This window comes from Dioscorea cayenensis, chromosome 17 (genome assembly GCF_009730915.1).
Source record: "Dioscorea cayenensis subsp. rotundata cultivar TDr96_F1 chromosome 17, TDr96_F1_v2_PseudoChromosome.rev07_lg8_w22 25.fasta, whole genome shotgun sequence".
In the NCBI taxonomy this organism is placed as follows: Eukaryota; Viridiplantae; Streptophyta; class Magnoliopsida; order Dioscoreales; family Dioscoreaceae; genus Dioscorea; species Dioscorea cayenensis.
In genome coordinates this window covers 17,891,089-17,912,911 of record NC_052487.1, presented here as the reverse complement: position 1 = coordinate 17,912,911, position 21,823 = coordinate 17,891,089, and the positions used below count along the sequence as shown (strand labels likewise).

Below are 21,823 nucleotides of genomic sequence, written 5' to 3'. Positions count from 1 at the left end.
TCATTTTCTATTATTGATATATATATATATATATATATATACGATATTTTACAGAAGTGAGGACATCAGAGACTTAAAATTTTCCTCATTTTTTTTTTACTAAAATGGTTGAGAGTGGGTCTATTGGATTTTACTTGCACTTTTTCCCAATTTGTGATTTTGTTTAAAATAATAATAATAATAATAATAATAATAATAATAATAATAATAGTATCACTATTCAAAAAAATAATAATAATAATAATAACCTAATGTCACTTCCTAACATTTTCCCCTTAGTTTTTTCTAAATTGACATGTCCCTAATAAAAGAGTAAAATAAGTGCATAAGTACATGATATCGATGCACAAATTGCTTTGAAATTTTAAAATTATAAAATTATATGATAAATATATAGTTAAAATCAAAATTAATAAATCAAGAACTTATAATAATAATAATAATAATAATAATAATAATGTAGGTCCAACCAAATCAACCTTGATCTTTGTTGAGTGAATTGGGTTTAAATAGGTCCAATCCATTAATTATGACCATGTGTCAACCTGGTTACAGATTAGTTGATATGTAAAATTCCAAAAGATTTGTAATTTATAGTTTTTTAATTTTTTTTTCATGGTGTATAATAAATAGTAAAAGTGTATTTTTTTTTTCTTAACTGCTGCTTGGACCAACCTTGTTAATCAGTATATGCTTGTTAAAAATAACATAACCAATCTTAAACCATTATAAATAAATTAATATAAAATAATATTTATTATAAAGTTAAAAATTAATCCTCACAAAACACATGTGAGTTAATATTTGTAAATAATTTATTTCTAAATATTAGTTTGAGTTGCTTGAGTAAGTGGTCATGAGTTCTTATCCGTGTATATATATATATATATATATATATATGCAAAAACACATATTAAGAAAGGTTTATCTTCTTATAGGCTACCCAGTATATCATTAGATTGATTAAGTATACAGGGGAGCTTGTGGGTTAAGTAGTATCAACTACCTTTGAATTTAGCTATTTTGAACACTTTATTAAATTGGTTGGATTCGAATCAGTTTTAAAAAGGTTAATTAATGCAATAACAACTCACATTATTCATAACAAACAACAATAGACTAGTAACAGTACCAATCATCCTTGGCTTGATGACGGCCCTATTATGTTCGAATAATGATTCCATGGACTTGATTCCTTGAGAATTTTACCTCCCCCTGAGCGATGGCAATGAAGCGGGGGTGGGGCGGGGGCAGGGCACGCCTCTACCATCCCAGTCCCGGATGACAATGAAGCAGGGCAGGACAGGGCACGCCTTTACCATCTCTCTCCCCGTCGGTTTTTTTAATTTATAAATTACCTACCCCGCCCCGTCCTCACTCCGCTCATAGTTACAAATAAGTAACTAAAATTCCTAAAAAAAATTTAAAATATATTTTTTTATAAAACATATCTATGCATATTATTAAAGTAGATGTATAAAGTGCTCTATGAGTGATTCTAAGAATAATTTTAATAATTTTATAATATTTAAATATGATATTAATAATTAAAAATTTTAATTGCATAACAGACATTGATTTCATCATGGGCATTAAATTGGTTTTATATTAGATACTTAATAGGATGTTCTAATGGAAATGAATGATAATATGATTGGAGAGCGTTTTAAGGAAGATTTTGCATATATTTAATGTGGCATAAATTTCATCATGGCCATTAAATCGGTTTTATATTAAATCCTTCGTGTTTTTTTAATTTTTGGTTTAAAAAATATTTAAAAATATTTATTTGGTATTATATTAAATATTAAAAAGTGCAAAAAAAAAGGAGACTAATAGATAATATTATTATATTAAATAAGATCTTCTAATGAAAACAGATGATAATATGATTGGATAGGGTTTTAATAAAGATTTTTAAACTCTTTTTTAAAAAAATTTCCCATTGCATTATGAACATATAAGATTTAATGGAATTGATTTATCATGGGCATTAAGCCAGTTTTATATTAAACATTTAATAGACGTGCTCATGGAAACATATGGTCTTTGAAAATTGAAAATCTTTGCTAAATTTATTTGGAATTATTGGTTTAGAAAAGAATAAACAACATTTATTTGGTATGACATTAAATATGAAAAAAAAATATTGTGTTATTAATAAAAAAAATTATAATTAAATGAATAAAAAATATATACGACATTTATTTGGTATTACATTAAATTACAACATAAGCTTTATCTTTTTTTAAAAAAATTACCAATAATTTTATATTTATTAATTGATATAGATTGGGTTTATTGGAAGATGAATAGGCAATTGTAGAAGAAGATGAAAAATCTAAAATAAATTTAAAATTGTTTATTATATTTAAATTTTTATATGTATTACTTATGATATTAATAATTGATAAACTTTAATTACACTTTTTTTATTTATGCAATAATTGTCTATAAAATCTTTAAAATTAAAAGTATACAACAGTTTCAATTGTATGGGTTGTTTAATTATATTATTTTAAGATGCTCATGTTGTGTTTGAAAGAATAAATTTAAATTTTTTATTATATTTAAGTTTTTATTTATATTACTTATGATATTAATAATAGAAAAACTTTAATTGCATTCATTTATATATGCAATAAACGTCCATAAGACTTTGAAATCCAAAGTATATACTCAACAGTTTCCATTAAGTTGTTTAATTATATTATTTTTATAATTTGCTATGAGAGTGTTTAAAAAACAAATTTAAATTTTTTTATTATATATAAGTTTTTATTCTATATTACTTATGATATTAATAATTGAAGAAAAAAATTAATCGTACTTATTTATTTATGCAAAACTCCGATGTGAAGTCGGGGAGAATGCCCAGTACTTATAAAAACAAACTCATAAGAAATTTATTAAAAAAATTTTAAAAAAATTCATTTACCCATGCACTATATAATATTTATAATAAGTTAAATTAATAGCGGGGTGGGACATGAAAAAACCAAACCCGCCCCGTCCAAAGCCGGGGCGGATCAGATCGGAAGAAACGGATTGGTTTGGTTTTTGCCATCTCTACCCCCCCTCCCCCACTTTTTCTTCTCTCTCTCGTTGAAAAAAAAAATACCAAATGTCCATTACGAATGACATTGACTGAGCACTAGTAGGGATGGGGGGTTGCTGTCTTCCGGACTCTGCTCATGGTTTGTTGGACTTCTTCGGACTTTTTCTTGTTTTTACTGGTTAAAGATCTTGGGCATGAAATAGGCAGGTTGGATGCAGATTGATGAAGGTTCAATATAGGCAGGTTGGATGTAGAATGCACTGTTGCCATTGTGTTTGGACGGGTCAAAGTTGGAGGTTTTTATGAGTATTGGAGGAACTGCACATCTTAGTGATAGTTTGAAATCTGAGAGCATTATATGACCATTATCACAAACTAGCACATACTCTGGTTTCAAGTCTCAGTAGACAACTCCATGCATTTGTAAACATTCAAGAGCTAAAACGTACTTCAGTTACGTAGATCCTGATCAGAGAAAATTGGCTTATTTAGAGATCTTGTTATGTTTTGTTCATATAATAAAACTCAATAATCAACCATGGATGCAATCATTGTTGGATGTGGGTCCTGTGGGTCTCACTTGGTCCCACATGTTTTACACTCAAACCAAATCCCTCTCATTCTTTTTAGTCGCATTCTTTATTTTTGAAGAGTTGCTTAATGAACTCTCTCCTATAAATGCATGTCAAAGCATGAGCCAAAAGCACACTGCTTTACTACTTCTCCTATTCGGATATTCTCGCTCTCACGGGTGTGCTTTTGCGTGCACGGACTGGTTGTGCTGCGTGCACGAAAAGCACACCCGGGTTCACGCAAATGACACGCGAAGGAGAATATGCAGAGAAAGTAATAGCAGTGTGCTGGGATTCATGTTTGGACATGCGATTTATAGGAGAGGTTCATTAGCAACTCTTCAAAAATAGGCAATGTGGACTAAAAGAATGAGGAGGATTTGGTTTGAGTGGGAAAACATGGGACCCACAGGACCCACATCCAACAATGATTGCATCCATGGTTGATTATTGAGTTTTATTATATGAACAAAACATAACATGTACGCAAAAGCACAACCAGTCCCAGGTACGCAAAAGCACACCCGGGAGAAGGAGAATATGAGAGAAGAAGTAAGTAGCAGTGTGTTTTTGGGTTCATGGTTTTGGACATGCATTTATAGGAGAGAGTTCATTAGCAACTCTTCAGAAATAAAGCGATGTGGGGACTAAAATGAATGAGAGGGATTTGGTTTGAGTGTAAAACATGTGGAACCAAGTGGGACCCATAGGACCCACATCCAACAATCCCCCACTACACTCATAACCTAAGTACGACCAACAATGATAACAGATGCAACAAAGATTTTCAGAAGATAATCAATCAAAAGTAAATGATCAAAAGAATAATGAAGGAATGAACAGCCTAAACCTTGGGTTTTCACTCGATCAAGCTAAGGTGTCTTTGAAGACTTGAACCTTAACCTTTCATTAGAGTTTCCAACTGATAGAGATAGTAGTGAACTGAGTTCTTGAACTACAACTCCTTGAATCAGAATTCAACTTTAATGATAATCTTGTGATTGCACTTGGATAAACGGGGTTGGCGCGTTATTGGCCATGCGCTCGATATCATTTCATGGAGATTATTAGAGAGTTAGACCGATGACTCTCATAGCTGCGGCCTGACAACTATCTCCATATAGGTGAGATCTCCAAAGATATTTGTAGTGTAATATCTCGCTTAGCAAGCCTTTGATCTCATTAAGAGCTATGCTCAGCCTTTATAGCACTACATGAGAGCACACGTCATAGGAATAGGGTTATAATGTACATATCTCAAATATGTATAGGGTGTTCTCCCAGTCAACCAATCAATAGCTTCCCTTTGAACTTCTATCATGGGATCTCCATTCAAAGAAGTAGGGTCACTATTGTTATTGACCTTTATGGGCTTAGCCCCATCCCCCTCGACGCCTCGGCTATCATTTGTCTCGATAAGCCTTTAGTCAGGCAATCTTCTAGATTTAGCTCTGACTTTATGTAATCAATGCTCATAACGTTGTGCTTCATATGTCTCCATAATGACTTGTGGCGGATCCGCATATACCTATTCATTTTATCGTTAGTACTTTCACGTTTGCACAGTTCAATAGCAGATTTGGAATCACAATGTATAGCAATAGGAGGCATAGGAGAACACATAACAGGAATCTCAGAAAGTAAATTTCTAATCCACTCAGCTTCTGTACATGTAGAATCAAGCGCAATCAATTCAGCTTCCATGGTGCTCCTAGCATTGAGCTTCTGCTTAGCAGATTTCCATTGGACAGCTCCTCCACCAAATAAAAATACTTGGCCTGAGGTTGATTTAAGATCCACTGAGTCAGATATCCAGTTGCCATCTGTGTATCCCTCTACCACACTAGGGAACCCTCTCAAGAGCAAACCAGTGTTCTTGATTTGGGTTACTAGTATATCTACTCAGTCTAGATACGGAATACGCGATGTCAGGTCTAGTTCTGTTCGATAGATACATCAGAGATCCTATGATCTGAGTATAGAGATCCTGATTCACAGGTTCACCTTTGTTCTTCTTAAGGTGTACACTGGGATCAAAAGGTGTAGCAACAAATTTGCAATCCAGATATCCGTATTTCTCCAACACTTTCTCAGTGTAATGAGATTGAGATAAAGTGATGCCATATACTGATCTCGTAAGCTTGATTCCTAGGATAACATCAGCTTCTCCTAGATCTTTCATATCAAACTTACTGCTCAGAAAGTTCTTGACATCACAGACAAGATTAAGATCAGAAGCAAAGATAAGCAAATCATCAACATACAAGCACACAATAACACATTTGCCATCTACTAATTTACTGTAAACACATCTGTCATAGTTGTTTACAACAAATCCATAAGAGATGATTGTAGAGTCAAACTTGGCATGCCACTGCTTCGGGCCTTGCTTCAGTCCATAAAGAGATTTTACAAGTTTGCAGACCTTGTGCTCTTGTCCAGGGACAACAAAACCTTCAGGTTGGTCCATGTAAATTTCTTCCTCTAAATCACCATTTAAGAAAACAATCTTTACATCCATTTAATGGATTTCAAAAATGAAAGCAGAGGCAAGTGCTATAAGAATCCTAATGGTGGTGGTGCGAGCAACTGGTGAGTAGGTGTCAAAGTAATCAAGTCCCTCTTTCTGTTTGAACCCTTTTGCAACTAACCTGGCCTTGAACTTTTCAACGGATCCATCAGGTCTCAACTTCTTCCTGAAGACCCATTTACAGCCCAAAGGTTTACTCCCAAGAGGCAAGGAAGTAAGTATCCAGGTGTGGTTACTCATGATTGAGTGGTACTCACCATATACAGCTTCTTTCCAGAAAACTGAATCAATAGAAGCCAAAGCCTCTTGATATGTGGTAGGAGTATCCTCAATCATGAAGGTGACAAATCATCACCTAGGGTTCCTTTCTACTATACCTCTCTTGCTTCTTCTAGGTTCCTGTACAGGAATAGGAACTGATCCAAAAGCAGAGCTAGAGGTAAAAGGTACAGAAGGACTGGGATTGGAGGCTGATCTATGAGGGAAGTTGTTCTCAAAGTAGACAGCATCTCTAGCTTCAATGATGGTGTTTCTAGCTATTTCACTCACCTCTGAGTTAATAACTAGGAATCTTCCAACATTGCTATCTAGAGCATACTCTACAAACACTGCATGTAAGGTTTTAGGGCCTATCTTCCGGATTCTAAGATCAGGGATCTTAACCTTAGCTAGACACCACCACACTTTAAAGTAGTTGAGCTGTGGGGCTCTTCCTTTCCAAAGTTCATAGGGTGTTGTGCTACGGTCTTTAAAAGGAATCCTATTCAGGATAAAACAAGCTGAGAACAAAGCCTCCCCCCACAAGTTCTCGGGTACACCAGAACTTAATAACATGGCATTTACCATGTCCATCAATGTCCTATTTTTCCTTTCAACAACCCCATTGGACTCAGGAGTGTAAGGAGCAGTATACTCTCCACCTCTATCAGAATGAAGACATAGAATTAGAAGTATACTCTCCACCTCTATCAGATCTGAGAACCTTAATGGTCTTGCCTAGCTGGTTCTCAGCTTCGGCTTTGAAAATCATGAACTTGCTAAGGGCTTCATCTTTGGATTTGATCAGGTAGTTATAACAGAATCGAGAATGATCATCGGTAAAGGTAATGAAATAACGGTTTCCCGCTCTGGTAGGAGGTCTACAAGAATCACAAATATCACTGTGGATCATATCAAGAACTTCAGAATTACGATGAATGCGAGGAAAAGGTTTCTTGGGTAATTTGACTTGAACACAGATTTGACATTTAGAAACTTTATCAATCTTGGATTTAGGAATCAGTTCAAGGTTCATCAACCTTCTAATGGATCCAAAGTTCACATGACCCAATCTTCCATGCCAAAGATTAGAATATTCAATATTTAAGACAACAGAAGAAGAAGAAGAAGAAGAAGAAGAAGAAGAAGAAGAAGAAGAAGCAAGATAATCAAAACTTTCATTGATAGATAAATCAGAAGGTTCACAAACATTGAGCTTGAACAGACCACCAGATACAAAACCTTTACCAACAAAAAGATTACTTATAGAGATTACAAGACGGTTTGACTCAAGTACAATCTTATAACCAGACTGAATCAAAAGGGAACCACTAATCAGATTTTTTCTACTGTCGGGTACATGATGAACGTCTAATAGAGTGAGAACTTTTCCAGATGTCATCTTCAAATCAATCCGTCCTCTCCCTAACACGTGTGCTACTGAGCCATTTCCAAGAGTCACACATCCTCCACTTGAGACCTGATAAGTGGAGAACCAGAAATGATCAGCGCAAACGTGGACGTTAGCACCAGAATCAAGGAACCCACTCTAGGTTTTGACAAGTCAAATTGACAGAAGGAATGAAAGATACTGACCTAAAGAAAGTCCCAGAGGAGGGTTCACTCATCTCAAGTACATTTACTTGCGGTTTGGTTGGACCGGAATTTTTGCTGATAGGTTCAGTCTTGTGAAAGAAGCAATCTCGAGCAACATGGTTTGTCCTACCACAAACAAAACAGTGTTTAGGAATTTTCTCATAAGGTTTAGAAGCAGAAGATTTGGGTTGCTGAGAGGTTTGAGAACGAGAATGGGTTGGCTTGACCTTAGCCTTAAAGGATTTCCCTTTAGGGAAAAACTGGCGACTTATATCAGAAGAGTGGGAATTCCTAGAGCTTTTAGAGTTATTAGGGCTATCACTATGTTCATCTAGATAAACCCGGCCTTTAGGAGGATCTACACCCTTAGAGAAGATTCGGTTGGCTTCCTCAATTCTAATGGTGTTGTAAACTCCTACAAGGTCCAAGGAATCGATCTTGTGTCTAAGTCCATTCGCAAAGCCTGACCAAGAAAGTGGTAGCTTGTTCAGGAGAATGGACACAATGTGGCTTTCATTGTATATAGTACCATACTTCTCTATGGCACTAAGGTAGTCTTGAAAGGTGTGAATATGTTCTCCCATCTCTACTCCGTCTACCATCTTGTAGTTTTCAAACTCTATGCTCAGGTGGCTAATCCTAGTAGCATTATCAGGGCCATACTCCTTTTCTAAGGCACTCCATATATCCTTAGCAGTCTTATAATCAAAGTATTTGTCATAAAGACGATCAGAAAGAATGCTAAGAATTCTATGGCGGCAGTGGAAATCGATCTCTTCAGGAGTTTTACTAGGAGCTAAGGAGCTAGATGTTTGGTCTACAGTTGAGATGGATAATCGGCGAAGTCCACTAGGATCAAGATCAGAGGAATCAGAATCAGAGGATAGAGTAAGAGCTGTGGATACTCCTAAGGTGTACAACCAAAATTCAGCCTAATGTTTCCACCTCCTAAAGTTCACCTTACCGTCAAACTTGACAGGTCTACACAAAGTATTAGATTGTACATCCATGTGTGTGTAATGTACGTTAATCAGGTTCAAGGTCTACTAATGTGACACAAGCAAGTTTTAATGTGCAGAAATTGATTTGCAGAAATATGATACTGTAGAACTATATGTACAGGAATACAAGATACAGTATTATATGTATGAATACAATATATAGGATATCTACGTATAAAATATAGTCTATAGTATTATGCGTACAAAATATAATATTGCAGAATATGTTTACAAAATACAGAAATATATTTGCGGCTAAACAGTTTATGTATAAGACAACAATTCAGCGTTAGAATGTAGGAAATATACTACTGAATAGCATGCAAATACTACAAACTATAATATGCAAAACACAAACTACAATAATAGTTCAAAAATAACAATTAGAAATTTCCAGCCTGGGTTAGGCGTGCGTAAGCACTGCCCTAACGCTGAATTGGCCTCCCTCGTGCAGGATTTTCCAGCCTCACTCCAAGCGCAGGATACACTAACCCGGGAAGGAAGAACTCTTGTAGCCTAGCACGTTCGGCGTCGAGATATCCCAAGAGCACCCGCAAGGTTCAGACAGAGAACCACAGAACAAAATGTTTAGGTTTTCCAGGCACGCAAAATCACACCCAGTTCCAGGTACGTAAAAGCACACCCGGGAGAAGGAGAATATGAGAGAAGAAGTAAGTAAGCAAGTGTGTTTTTTGGGTTCATGGTTTGGACATGCATTTATAGGAGAGAGTTCATTAGCAACTCTTCAAAATAGGCAATGTGGGACTAAAAGAATGAGAGGGATTTGGTTTAAGTGTAAAACATGTGGGACCAAGTGGGACCCACATCCAACAATCAGATCAATAATTGAACAGTTTATGAAGCATCCAAACTACGTTAGGGTTTACACTCTTTTTTTTTCACCAAAACCCTAAAATATTACCTTAATATGTGGTGCTTTCTTTAACAATGAAACTTGAGAATTAAGAGATGCTTGAGTCGTGCTAATTAGCACTGTCCTAAAGAAATTATTTCGAGATACTGAAATATTTCTCCAGAATAAAACAAGTCTTTCTCAAGATCTCTATTTCAAGGGATCATGAATAGCAAATTATTTATATATCTAGATAAGAACTCACTTTAACTTTTTAACGTTAGAGGGCTAATAAACGTTAAAGATCTAACATTCTCCTAAAACTTAAATAAACACGAGAGAAATGGTAAAAGTTTGTTGAGTGATAAAGAAAAATCTTATCAATAATAATAAAAAGGATTGAGTCAAATTAAAATTTTATTATTAAATAAATAAATATAAAATATCATTTGATAATTCAAAATACTTATCCCAAAAATATTGTATTTTGAAATATATTCAAAAAATACAACCACCTCATGGGTATAGGTGTTGTCTTGTTAGCTGAAGAGAAATTTATTATTATTATTATTACAGGTTGCATTGCTAATATTTGTAATTCCAGTTTGCAGGCTAAAGCAACTAGTTTGCTTATTGCATTGGAGATATGCCCAGAAAGGAGCATTAAAGCTAAAGATATTCTAGTGGACTGCCAAAACCTTATAGATATCATCAACAAGGAGCAACACATCATCACTTGGAGGTTGTAGCAAATTATTCACTGAATCAATTCACTGCTCAACTGCATACAAGAAGTTATTGTTTTAGAGACATGGAGTTACCACAATTGGTCAATATTGCAACTGTTGAAGCTGGTTTTTATTTCTAACTAAACTCTGCAGTTTGTTTGTTAGGGCCTGTTTGGATAGGCCAAAATTATGGCATAATCTGTACAATATGCCATAATTTAATATTTTCCGAGTATCTGCGTATTGGATGTTTTGAGATCTTATCTTAAAAGTATAAAATTATAGCGATAATATCAGCGTTATGGCGTAAAAAAATATTCCACTCTTAGTGGAATATTTTTTTATTGTAAAAAGTCTCTCTTTCTTTTTTGATCTAGCAGGCAGTCACTAGTCCACCGGTGGCTCGGCTAGCCTCCGGCGACCGGCCACCAGTCCGACCGGCGGTCCAACCGGCCTCCGGCTGAGTCGTCGATCTCAAGCGAGTCCGATCACGGTCCATCGAGACTCCGGTGACACCGGCGATCACCGGTGGTCCGTGAGCTTCCGGCGATGTCACCGGTCCAGCCACCCGATCCACCGGCCTCGAGTGACACGCGGTGATCCACTAGTGGTCGACCGGTAGGCCTCCGGGACCTACCGGCGATCCACCGATGGTCTAGTTCTTCGGCCGATCGATTTCAGTATTTTTATTTTCGATGACCAAACACTTTCATCTCGTAGGAATAAAAATATGTTATAATTTCTGTAATAATCACTTACACTTCCTACATAATAAAATTATGCCATATTTTTTTATTTTACAGCCAAACAGGCCTTTAGTCTTTTTTTTTTTTAACCGTCTTTAGCTCTTGTCAAAAAATAATAATAATAATAATAATAGAATAATAGTTACCAATCCACATGCACAACATCACCATTTTAATATGAGTTAAATACATATTCACCATTTTAAAAATTAATTTATTAAAGTCGTTTGATATATAGAATAACATCACTAAGTATTATTTATATTTATTAATTCGATTCTTTTTTAAGCACATGCAAGGTACTATTGCTTAGAATAGAAAATTGGTATGCAAACCTGCCAGGGGGGATGGGGGGGAAGCTAAATTATTTTAGTTTTATATTCAACAACATGAATTAACAATATATTAATTAATCTTTAGGTGATTTAAATAATTAAATAGAGCCAATTTAAAAAAATTATAAAAAAAAAGGAGTTGTTGGCATGAATTTGTGAAAACTTAATGGTTCCAAAAGAATAAGGGTACAAAAGGAGCTCATAAAAAGAAACATAGGGAGGGAAGAAAGAAACATAGGGACGCAATGGCAGGATGAGATATTGAGATCATTGTTTATGAATCCTGTAGTTTTTTTTTTTAAATAGGCGATAAGCGACTACAATTTAAGATATTGTCAAAGATATATATAAGTACAGATGCGATTAACTTACTTACATCTTGTAGAAAAATCTTCTTACCTTATAATTATGAATAGACGAAATAATCGTTTTTCCCACAAAAGACCGATATCTGAAATCCATAGTGATAAATAGTATTATGCTCAAATATACAGTGTATGGATAATACAAAAATAATACTACTAGAGAAATAAACTTTTGTTTTCTCTTTCTTAGATTATTCAATGGGTTGATGAATCCGTGGATATTTAGATAGAAATAAAAATCACCACATGGATAGGCTAGAATTATGCCAATATTTTACATTGGGTCTTTTTCATATTTTAAAGATACTTTTTCCTAATTTATTTTAATAAATACTTTTATTATTTCTTTATCCAATTGTACCATGAAAATAATAATTCGTCCTTCTTCTAATGGTCGACATTAGCCAACCTTTGACGTGTTCAAGTTTGGTTTTGTAGAAGTGGCTGCAAGCTATAGCTCACCTTGAGCTCCAATTTCTAAGTTTCCAACTTGGCATGAGTTGGAAAAATTAAGCACAAGATTGATTTGTCCTCGGTTTGAAAAATATCTAGTTATAATGAAAACAAACCTAACTTGTTAAACCTAGAATATTTATGAGACAGGGACCGTTTGATGAATACCATAAGATAAAATAACAGGGACCGTTTGATGAATATACCATAAGACAAACTATTATATTTTCCTATTATTTTATATTTAGTGAGTCGATAAAATAAGATCCTATTGATCAATTTTATCATATCGACTATATAATAACTAATCATATAGACTGACTATCATACCGACTATAGGCCCATTTGGTGAAAATTAATAATAACGATAGGATATAATAAACTATTATATTTTTAGGTTATTAAATAGGTTAATGAGTCCTAATATAAATAAAAATCACCGGATAGTCAGGAATTATGCCAATATTTTAACATTTGGCCTTTTTTTCATATTTTAAAGATACTTTTTACTAATTTATTTTAAAAAAATTCTTTTATTATTTCTTTATCCAATTGTACCATGTAAATAATAATTCGTACTTTTTCTAATGGTCGACATTAGCCGATCTTTGACGTGTTCGAGTTTGGTTTTGTAGAAGTGGCTGCAAGCTATAGCTCACCTTGGCATGAGTTGGAAAAGTTAAGCACAAGCTTGATTTGTCCTTGGTTTGGAAAAATATTTAATTATAATGAAAACAAGCCTAGCTTGTTAAACCTTGAATATTTATGAAACACATACAGGGACCGTTTGATGAATACCATAAACTATTATATCTTCTTATTATTTTATATGCGATGAATCAATAAAATAGGATAGCCTTATCCTATTGATCCACTTTATCATACCGACTATATGATAACTAATCGTATGAGTAAATCAAGATAGAAATGGGTATGATAGGATAAAAAATTAAATTTATTTTTTGTGCTTTTAACTTGGCTTATCTTTCTCATTTAGAGTTTCATTGTATCTCTTTTTATCATCAAACCCAAGGGCTTGAGACAAGAAACTTATCAACAACTAAGTAGAAGATCAATTTTTCTATTACAAGTAAGGTTTCTCGTATATGAAATGTTTGAAAGGTTTTTTTCATCGAACTCTTGAATATATCTTATTTGATTATATTTTATATTTAGCTTTCTTTGATCAGATGTTTTTTTTTAATTGATTTTGATGTGAAAAACACTCGAATCTATTTATTTTGTTACATCGTATAAATTTTAAGTTTTTCTATTATTTATAGGTTATATAATTTTTTTAATAATTTAATAGGAATCTAATAAATATACCTATAAGTAAATTGTAAAAAACAAATAAAAAACAAAAAGTCAATTATATTATAAAAAGGATAATGTTGTTTATTTACATACAACTCATAACATATCCTGCAAGCGCCACTCCACTTCATACTTAAAATAAGATATGGTGCATATCAAACACAAGTTAAGATATGAGTTTATCATGCCTATCTCTTTTTTACATTTATCCAATTCTCATATCTTATCCCGCTTTTTATCTTATTATATTCATCAAACTGGTCCATAGTATATATATATATAGAGAGAGAATAAAAGAGCTCAAGTAAGCCGGTTAGCAGTCTCGCAAACAAGTTTATGAGTTTTAATGAGCCAAATAGTATGAGATGAGCCAAATAGCATGAGTCGAGCACGGCTTAAGCTCAGCTCATTACTTAATGAATTAGTTTTTAACCAAAGTTCCGAGTGGTCACAAACAGCTTGTGTTTGCAGCCCTATGTAAATTATGGTCTTTAATTTAATTTCCAACTTAAATTAGTATCTAATCATCCACATTTTTTTAACTCAAAATTTTAGAGTTTTTGGAATAGTTTCCATATCTAATTGATTGATGCTTTTAAAGTAAACCGATCTTAATCACAATGGAGAAGACCCGCAAAAAGAAACCATTTGAAGATCATCCAAACAAACACTTCATGTTTTTATAACTGAAGCATTTAAAATCAGACAAACAAAAATTAATATTTTTATAACAAAATAGATAAATCATGTTATTATTATTAAAAATAATAAACGACTTACCTTTTCAATAATTATTAGTATACATTCCAAATTAATTATTAGGAAAAATTTTCAAAAATACAATCCAGCAACCCATCAAAATCCCCATGAAACAACATAAGCAAAGATACTTCAGAGGATGAGCTCAAACTGCTATTATCCCCAAGCAAGTTATTACAATATTATGAATAACAATGAATTGGAGATTCTTGGTTGATGGTTCAAATCAATGCAAAGTAGTACAGTCCCTAAAGTACCATTTGAATAGAATGGCTACATCATCTCTCAACTGGCAAAACAATAGCCTTAAAATGATTCATAGACAAACATCACAGACCTCTATACAAACTCTACATAAACAAATATAAAGAGTCCTTGGAAGGAAATATGTTCCTGAGGATGTTCTATTGAGCAGCTCCGCGACTTGAGGTGAAGACGGGAACCGATGATCCTCGGCTGGAGGGGTACAATGGAAAGACCCCGAAATCTGAAGGTTTATTGCCGGTCTGGTTTCCATCGGCTTGAACTTTTCTTGCTTTCGATCTGTCAATTCGAGCCTGTCGGACAACTTCTTGAATTTGGCGATCATGGTCTTTGAGTATCTGATCAACATTACCTGAGGGACGAAGCAGTGGCCCGGAATAGTGGTTTTTGTTTCCCTTCGATCCATAGCCAAGCTGCAGGAAAGATGATCCAACAAACAAAAGATAAAATTCGCTTCTTCAAGTAACAACTAATAACAAATCCATCAGATTAAATTCATTTGACAGAGATAATAATAATGTTATTAATGGTTATTAAGAAAAGAAAACATTGCATCATGGTTCCACCAACTTACCAAAGTTTGCTCTGTGTTGGCACTCTTTTCTTCATCCTTCCGTCGAGAGCCTGAAAGTCCATGGGAATGATATAATTGATCATAATTTTTCGAGGCATCTGCAGTGTCATTAACCGATTCAGACAATCTGCCAGGTGGAATGGCACCTTCAAATTGAGCACCATGCTTGTCACCACCCTCTAATACCCCATTCTTCCTCATTGCTACTATATTAGATAGAGCTAACAAATTGGCTGCTGAAGAAACCTTGGGCACAGGATCCTCATTTTTGTGAGCCTTCGTCCATTGACTTCGGTGAGTCAAAGGCCCTGAATGGGAGGCTCTATTGGAATAATGACCACGAGGTTCTTCATTTGCTTCCAGGACTTGTGTTGGCCTAGGCGGTTCAATAGGGAAGCCAGAAGCAACCTCTTCCTGGTGTGGATTGAATTTCTCACTCCTGCTTTTGGAATTAGGTTGAGCTTGCCTTTTCTGAATAACAAAAAGAAAATAAAGCAAAAGTCATGTCAACAACATAACCACCGAGAGTAATATAAATTCATTTATAATTTTATTTTAGGTATTTATTTTTATTAAAGGTAATACAATATAACCATGGAGAGTAATATAGAATCCATTTACAAAGTCACTTTTAGTCCTTATCTTTTTAGTAGTGGTAATGGTTTCTATAAGCAAGTAAACAATAAAACCCAAGTAGACCTTGAACATGGTTCTTCTCTCTTAAACAATTCCCGTTAACACAGACTGAAGGCCCAAAACAACACTGAAAGCCGTAATTGCCAGATGAATTTGTGTTCTATTGGTACCCTTTGATGAAGTCAAATATTACTCGATCTTTTTTTTAGATTGTGAACAAACCATTTTCTGTCAGTCACCAATAATGCAATAACCAAGTTGGTCTCTTGTCAGCAAATGTCTTCCCAACTCTCACATGAGATGAAAACTTTTCTTGATTTGGGAAACGACACTGGGAAAGATCTTTTTTTCCATAAAATATAGTTGCTCACCAAACCAAAATATGGATATATTTAAGTCGTTACGGCAAATTAGTCATTCCATTTGATACACTTAGAAGCATCACAGGGAAGTTAAAAGATATGTCCAAAGATCAAAGTAGCAACAAAGAAATGCAATTATCGCAATTCTGTTAGACAAAAGAGATTAAAAAAAAAAATGACAATTGCGCATAAATAAGACTATAAAAGCCATTACCTGCATTGAGATTGCTAACTCAGCATTAGCATCCGGTGCAGGGACTGCTCTAGATTCTCTCGTTCCTTTCTTTTCTAGATCAAGCCTATGCACCTTGGATCCTCGCCTTCATACATCAAAATGTTGAATATCATTATTCTATTAAAACAATGATAACATTATTCTAAGTTGGTAGGGCATTGAACCAGATTCTGATACATGCAGTCTAAAAACTAAAAATTCTCACATGTGGAACCATCACCATTGTCATAATAATACTAATCTTGCAATGCTTTGTTCTATATAGATTACATAGCTTATATGTGTTAAAGTCTCTGCAACAAAAAACTACAGGACTAGTTCATACTTGAATCTAAAAATCAATAAGGATCAAAGTAATAAAGGTTTATATTTTGCCATGATTTCTAATTTCTTTCTATCCATATATGAGCTTTGTTTTATAGACTTCACCTTCTTTTAGTACATAATCCATACAGTTGACATAAAATTAAAACAAATGTCAATCAGTTTCAGGTTGACCATTCACAGCAAGTTTTTTAACCAGGAAACATCTAAGAAACTATCATTACCTTAAGCGAATCTTGGCATCGTGGAAAATTATAGTGAGAAGGAAATACAGGTGTAGATACACGAAATTCTACATACAAACAAATAGAAGTTTCTATAGCTTCATTATAGGAGTGAAAGCAGCAGCAGAGTAACAGACTACCTCAAATGCTTCAGCTTTAGATAAGTTCACTGCCAGTAGTAGCATAACAAAAAAGGAAAAGTTGAAACAAGATTATGATTTATGACAATGAGTGAAGTACCATATAAAGACTATAAAACAGAAGACATTCGTATGCAGACTAGAGTGTATTAGAGGCCATGTTCATTTTAGCCTTCTAGATATAAGAAATGCAAAAATACAAAGTACAAGAGGACAAAAAAAATGTTGCATTTCAGATGTAAGCAAAACGGTCCTTTGAAGATGATTTATATTGCTAAATTGAGAATATAGTATGAAAGCAAACCTTCTAGCTTCCTCATCTCGTAATTTCGCATCAAACTCTTTGCTTGGAGGGTACTTTGGCAAGCTTGAAGGGTCACAAGCGACTGGCTCCGTTGTAAAGAACTGCATGCCAAGACAGAAGGTCAATATTCCAAAATTTAAAATCAATCTAGAACCCTAGTCTGAAAACATAATCAAAAGAGACCAATTGATGAACACTTAAACTAGTAAATATTTTAGAAGAGATATTACCAGTAAAAAACACATGTGAGAAGAAAGGATGTAGCTGTCAAATAAAGGTAGAAGACACATAATTCTTCCGGCGTAATAAAAATTAGCAAAACTAATTCTGCTTTACCACAGGCATATTTCCTCAATAAAAGCATCGTCTGATCTGATAACAACAATAGATAATACAGTTTATAAAGTACGAACCTCACTCGTGAGAGCAGATGCTGCAGTTCCCCGGTCTGCTGGATCTATTGAAAGAAGGATATCCATAAGTGATAAAGCAGATGGAGGAAAGTCTTTAAACGTTTCCGCAACACATCGCTTATAAGGCTGCTGTGGTTTAAAAATTGTAGCATGAGGCAATTTGGACTTCCTCCAATAATCTTCAGATGGAGATCCACACAGCTTGAAAATTTTGTGGAGTTGCTCTACCTAGAGTATTTAAAAGAATATATTTTTAACACATCGTAATCATTCATTCAAGGGACAGTAAACATAAAATAGTGCAAACAGAAAATGGTGATAAACTATAATATAGTTCAATAAGCAAAGTTTTCAATGAGTAAAACAAACAAGAACAACTCGATGACTGAGTTTGACTTTCTTGCACTTGTGATCTAGAGTACTATAGAATCACTCTCTTCTAAAATGAAACATAGGCATGTAGACAACTTAAGAACAACAATGCAATATGCTCATGCAGGTCTGATCTGCTCAAAACAATTTGTAGGATGTATCTTTCATTTCCGAAGAAATTTTGTTATAGGCACCATAGATAGAATCTCTAAACCAGTAAGCTAAAAGCCGTAAGGAATATCATATTGGCAGGATGAAATTGTGTGAGATGGCATTGCATCAAACTTTCAGCAAGTGATCAGAGTAAGCAATGAGAAAGAAATGGTGAACACCTTATTGATTTTCCAATTGTTTTCACACACACCCATGCATAGGCACTCACATACCCTTTTCTCCAAAAGAGAAACATCACTATCTCCAGAGGTTGTGTTTGAACAAGAGAATCAATCAATCATCTTTCAATATTCAATACAATACTGCTTACAAAAACATAACAGAAGACAATCAGAATTTAAATATGCAAATTGGTTCCTATAACCAGTTTATTTCCAGCAGCCTTCACAAGATCAGGCCCCACTTTAATTTTATTATAATTCATTAATTCTCCTTAAATTAAAATTTCAAAAGATCCATTTATGACAAATAGCAACCTGATCAATGTAAAAGATATCTCAAAAGTTGTAAACTTTCTGCAGCTCATTAAAAATGAACTGAGGGATGCCCTCCCTGCAAAAACAACAATATATAAAGGAAGTCACCTCTGTTCTCCCGGGCATTATAGGTTTTCCAGCATAGAGTTCAGCAAGAATGCAACCAGTGCTCCATAAATCCACCGCAACTCCATAATTAGTGGCCCCAAGTAGAAGCTCAGGAGGTCTGTACCATAATGTAACTACACGGCTAGTCAAAGGGTGACGTTGTTCAGGATCAAAGAAACTTGCTAAGCCAAAGTCTGCAATTTTGAGTATGCCACATTTGTCAATCAAAAGATTGGAACCCTTGATGTCTCTATGCAGAACACCACGGGTATGACAATGATCAAGTCCACGTAGCAGTTGCTGAATATAACATTTGACCTGTCAATGTATGATAAGATTATTTATAGGACAATACTAAGAATTCCGAAGGGACCAAAATCAAAGTTGTTTATTTTATTTTTCCACGCCAAAAAAAAAATCAATGCACATTCTAGCATGGCTGCAATTGCATGACATCCAGAAATAAAAAGTCATGAGTTCAAGAGCTGTGACTAAAGATCTTATGCAAAAAGATGGATCTCTTAATTTTTCTTCTCCATGTTACCTGTGGTTCTGTGAATTTGATACCAGGGAAAGAGGCAAGGCCAGCAAGATCATGTTCCATGTACTCAAAAACAAGGTATAAGCTGCAAGACATTCGTGATGTTACTAGGCCTTCCAGCTTCACTATATTTGGATGATCAAGTCTACGCAGAATGTGTATTTCTCTAGCCATGAATCGAACACTTTCTGGCTCAAGGTTATCAAAGCGTACTTTTTTCAAAGCCACAATTTTTCCACTATCAAGGTCACGAGCCCGATATACATTACTGTACGTACCCTGACCAATCTGCAGAAGACAAAATGCACCATTAACTAGCACTGAACATGCATAACAGAAAGTAACACTCAACACAAAACTGCTGGGTTATTGTTCCTTTCTGAAGGATACAGATCAGCACCACACCACTAAAATTACTAACAAAAGATGCCAATCACGTTCTTCACTCCAGACAATCAGAACCCCATAAAATTCAAAACTGCTAACAAGCTGCCTAATGTCCAAAAAAAAAAAAAACACTCCACGAGATAAGCCAAAAGTTTGAATAGCAAATGTGCATTAAATGAACTAATCCAACGTGTCCTTTTGTTAAGAATTCAGCAGCACTCGCCACTCAAGAGAGAGACAAAAGAAACACATCTATGACTTCTAAAATAATATTCTCATGAGAGAAATATTGAAGTTTTTGGTGAAAAGTTTTATCTTTTCATCAAAAAACCATCTTAATACAGGTCATGATAGCGAATTTGAAACAAATGAACAAATGCAGCAAGCATGTTTAAGAATTCAATAGCACTCACCAATCAGAAAGAGACAAAGAAATACATATCTTTTGACTTAAATAAATGGTTGACTTCTAAAATAATCTTCTCATGGGGACAAGATCAAAGCCTTTTGGTCCAAAGTTTCAATCCTTTTCTCTAAAAGATCACTGATAAGCAAAAAAAGAACCAAATAAATAATGAACCTACTTTATCAAGTTTCTCAAAGGAATCAGCACGCCGGGGCACCCATCCCCGGATAGCCTCCGCCGCAACAGACGCAAGCCAAACCGGCCACCCAGCGGCTACCTGCTCCCCTTCCAGAGCCTTCGGAATGTTCGGCAATGGACGCAGCTCTTGCCCTTGCCTCTCCCTCTTCCTCTCCCCATCCTGACAGCCCGGACCCTTACCGGCCCGCTCCCCTGCTTCTTCTCCCCTACATACACCGGAACGCCGGTGCCTCGCGAGCCCGCCACAACCTCCTCACGCCTCGAAGCAGACACCGACGATGCGAGCTTCGAGGCCACCGGCGCCGCGCCGCCGTCCTCGGCAACGGCGGGCTTCCCGCAGATGCACCCCATGGCCGGCTCTTGAGAGATGATCACCACCAAGGGTAAGCCACCGGGATGCCGATCCCGAGGCCACTGATCGGAGGCTGCTCGCCGTCGAGCTCCATCGGGATCGGAATTTCTAGGGTTTGCTGGCTTTTGGGAGGAAAGCTAAACACTGGTCACTTCACTAGAGTACATCTTCATTTTTTATTAGTGTCTTCTGGTTTTTATGCTTGGATTTCTATTTTTTTTAAACAGTATTTAAAATTTTATAAATTAGAAAAGACAAACCAAGTTTGGGAGTCCATAATAAAGGATTTTTCTTTTAAAAAATTATTATTCATTTGTAAACTATTTTTTTAATTTTTATTTATTTATTTAGTTAGATATAATGCTTGAATAGGTCCTCTACTTTTCTTTCTCTTTTGGTCTCTCTACTCAAAAATGCTCCCAACTAACCCCCTCTATTTTTGAAAATGGGTCCACTTAGTCCCTCTACTCATATTCTCTTCCCAACTTGTCCCTCTACTCTTAAAAATATAGGGACTAGTTGACATATCTTCAAGAGTAGAAGGGACTAAGTAAGCCTATTTTCAAAAGTAGAGAGACTAGTTGAGGGCATTTCTGAGTAGAGGGACCAAAAGGGTAAAGAGAGAAAAGTAGAGGCATCAATCCGGGTATTATACTATTTATTTATGAACTAAACTTTATTCATCTTCCAACTTCCAACGGACTTCTGCCACCACCGGGTCTCTTGCATAAAGTGTTTATTTTAGATTTTTAGATTTTTTTG

General features: G+C 35.0%; 1 protein-coding gene across 1 annotated transcript; it reads right to left on the bottom strand.

Moving 5' to 3' along the window:
* Positions 1–14,679: 14,679 nt before the first annotated feature.
* LOC120280344 (probable serine/threonine-protein kinase At1g54610) lies at positions 14,680–21,237 on the bottom strand. The gene is given in 9 exon segments (XM_039287144.1): positions 14,680–15,248; positions 15,410–15,880; positions 16,622–16,727; positions 17,635–17,735; positions 18,048–18,275; positions 19,178–19,495; positions 19,722–20,006; positions 20,690–20,872; positions 20,875–21,237. Coding segments are annotated over 9 exon segments (2,151 nt in total). The 5' UTR covers positions 21,061–21,237; the 3' UTR covers positions 14,680–14,975.
* Between the last annotated feature and the right edge of the window lie 586 nt (positions 21,238–21,823).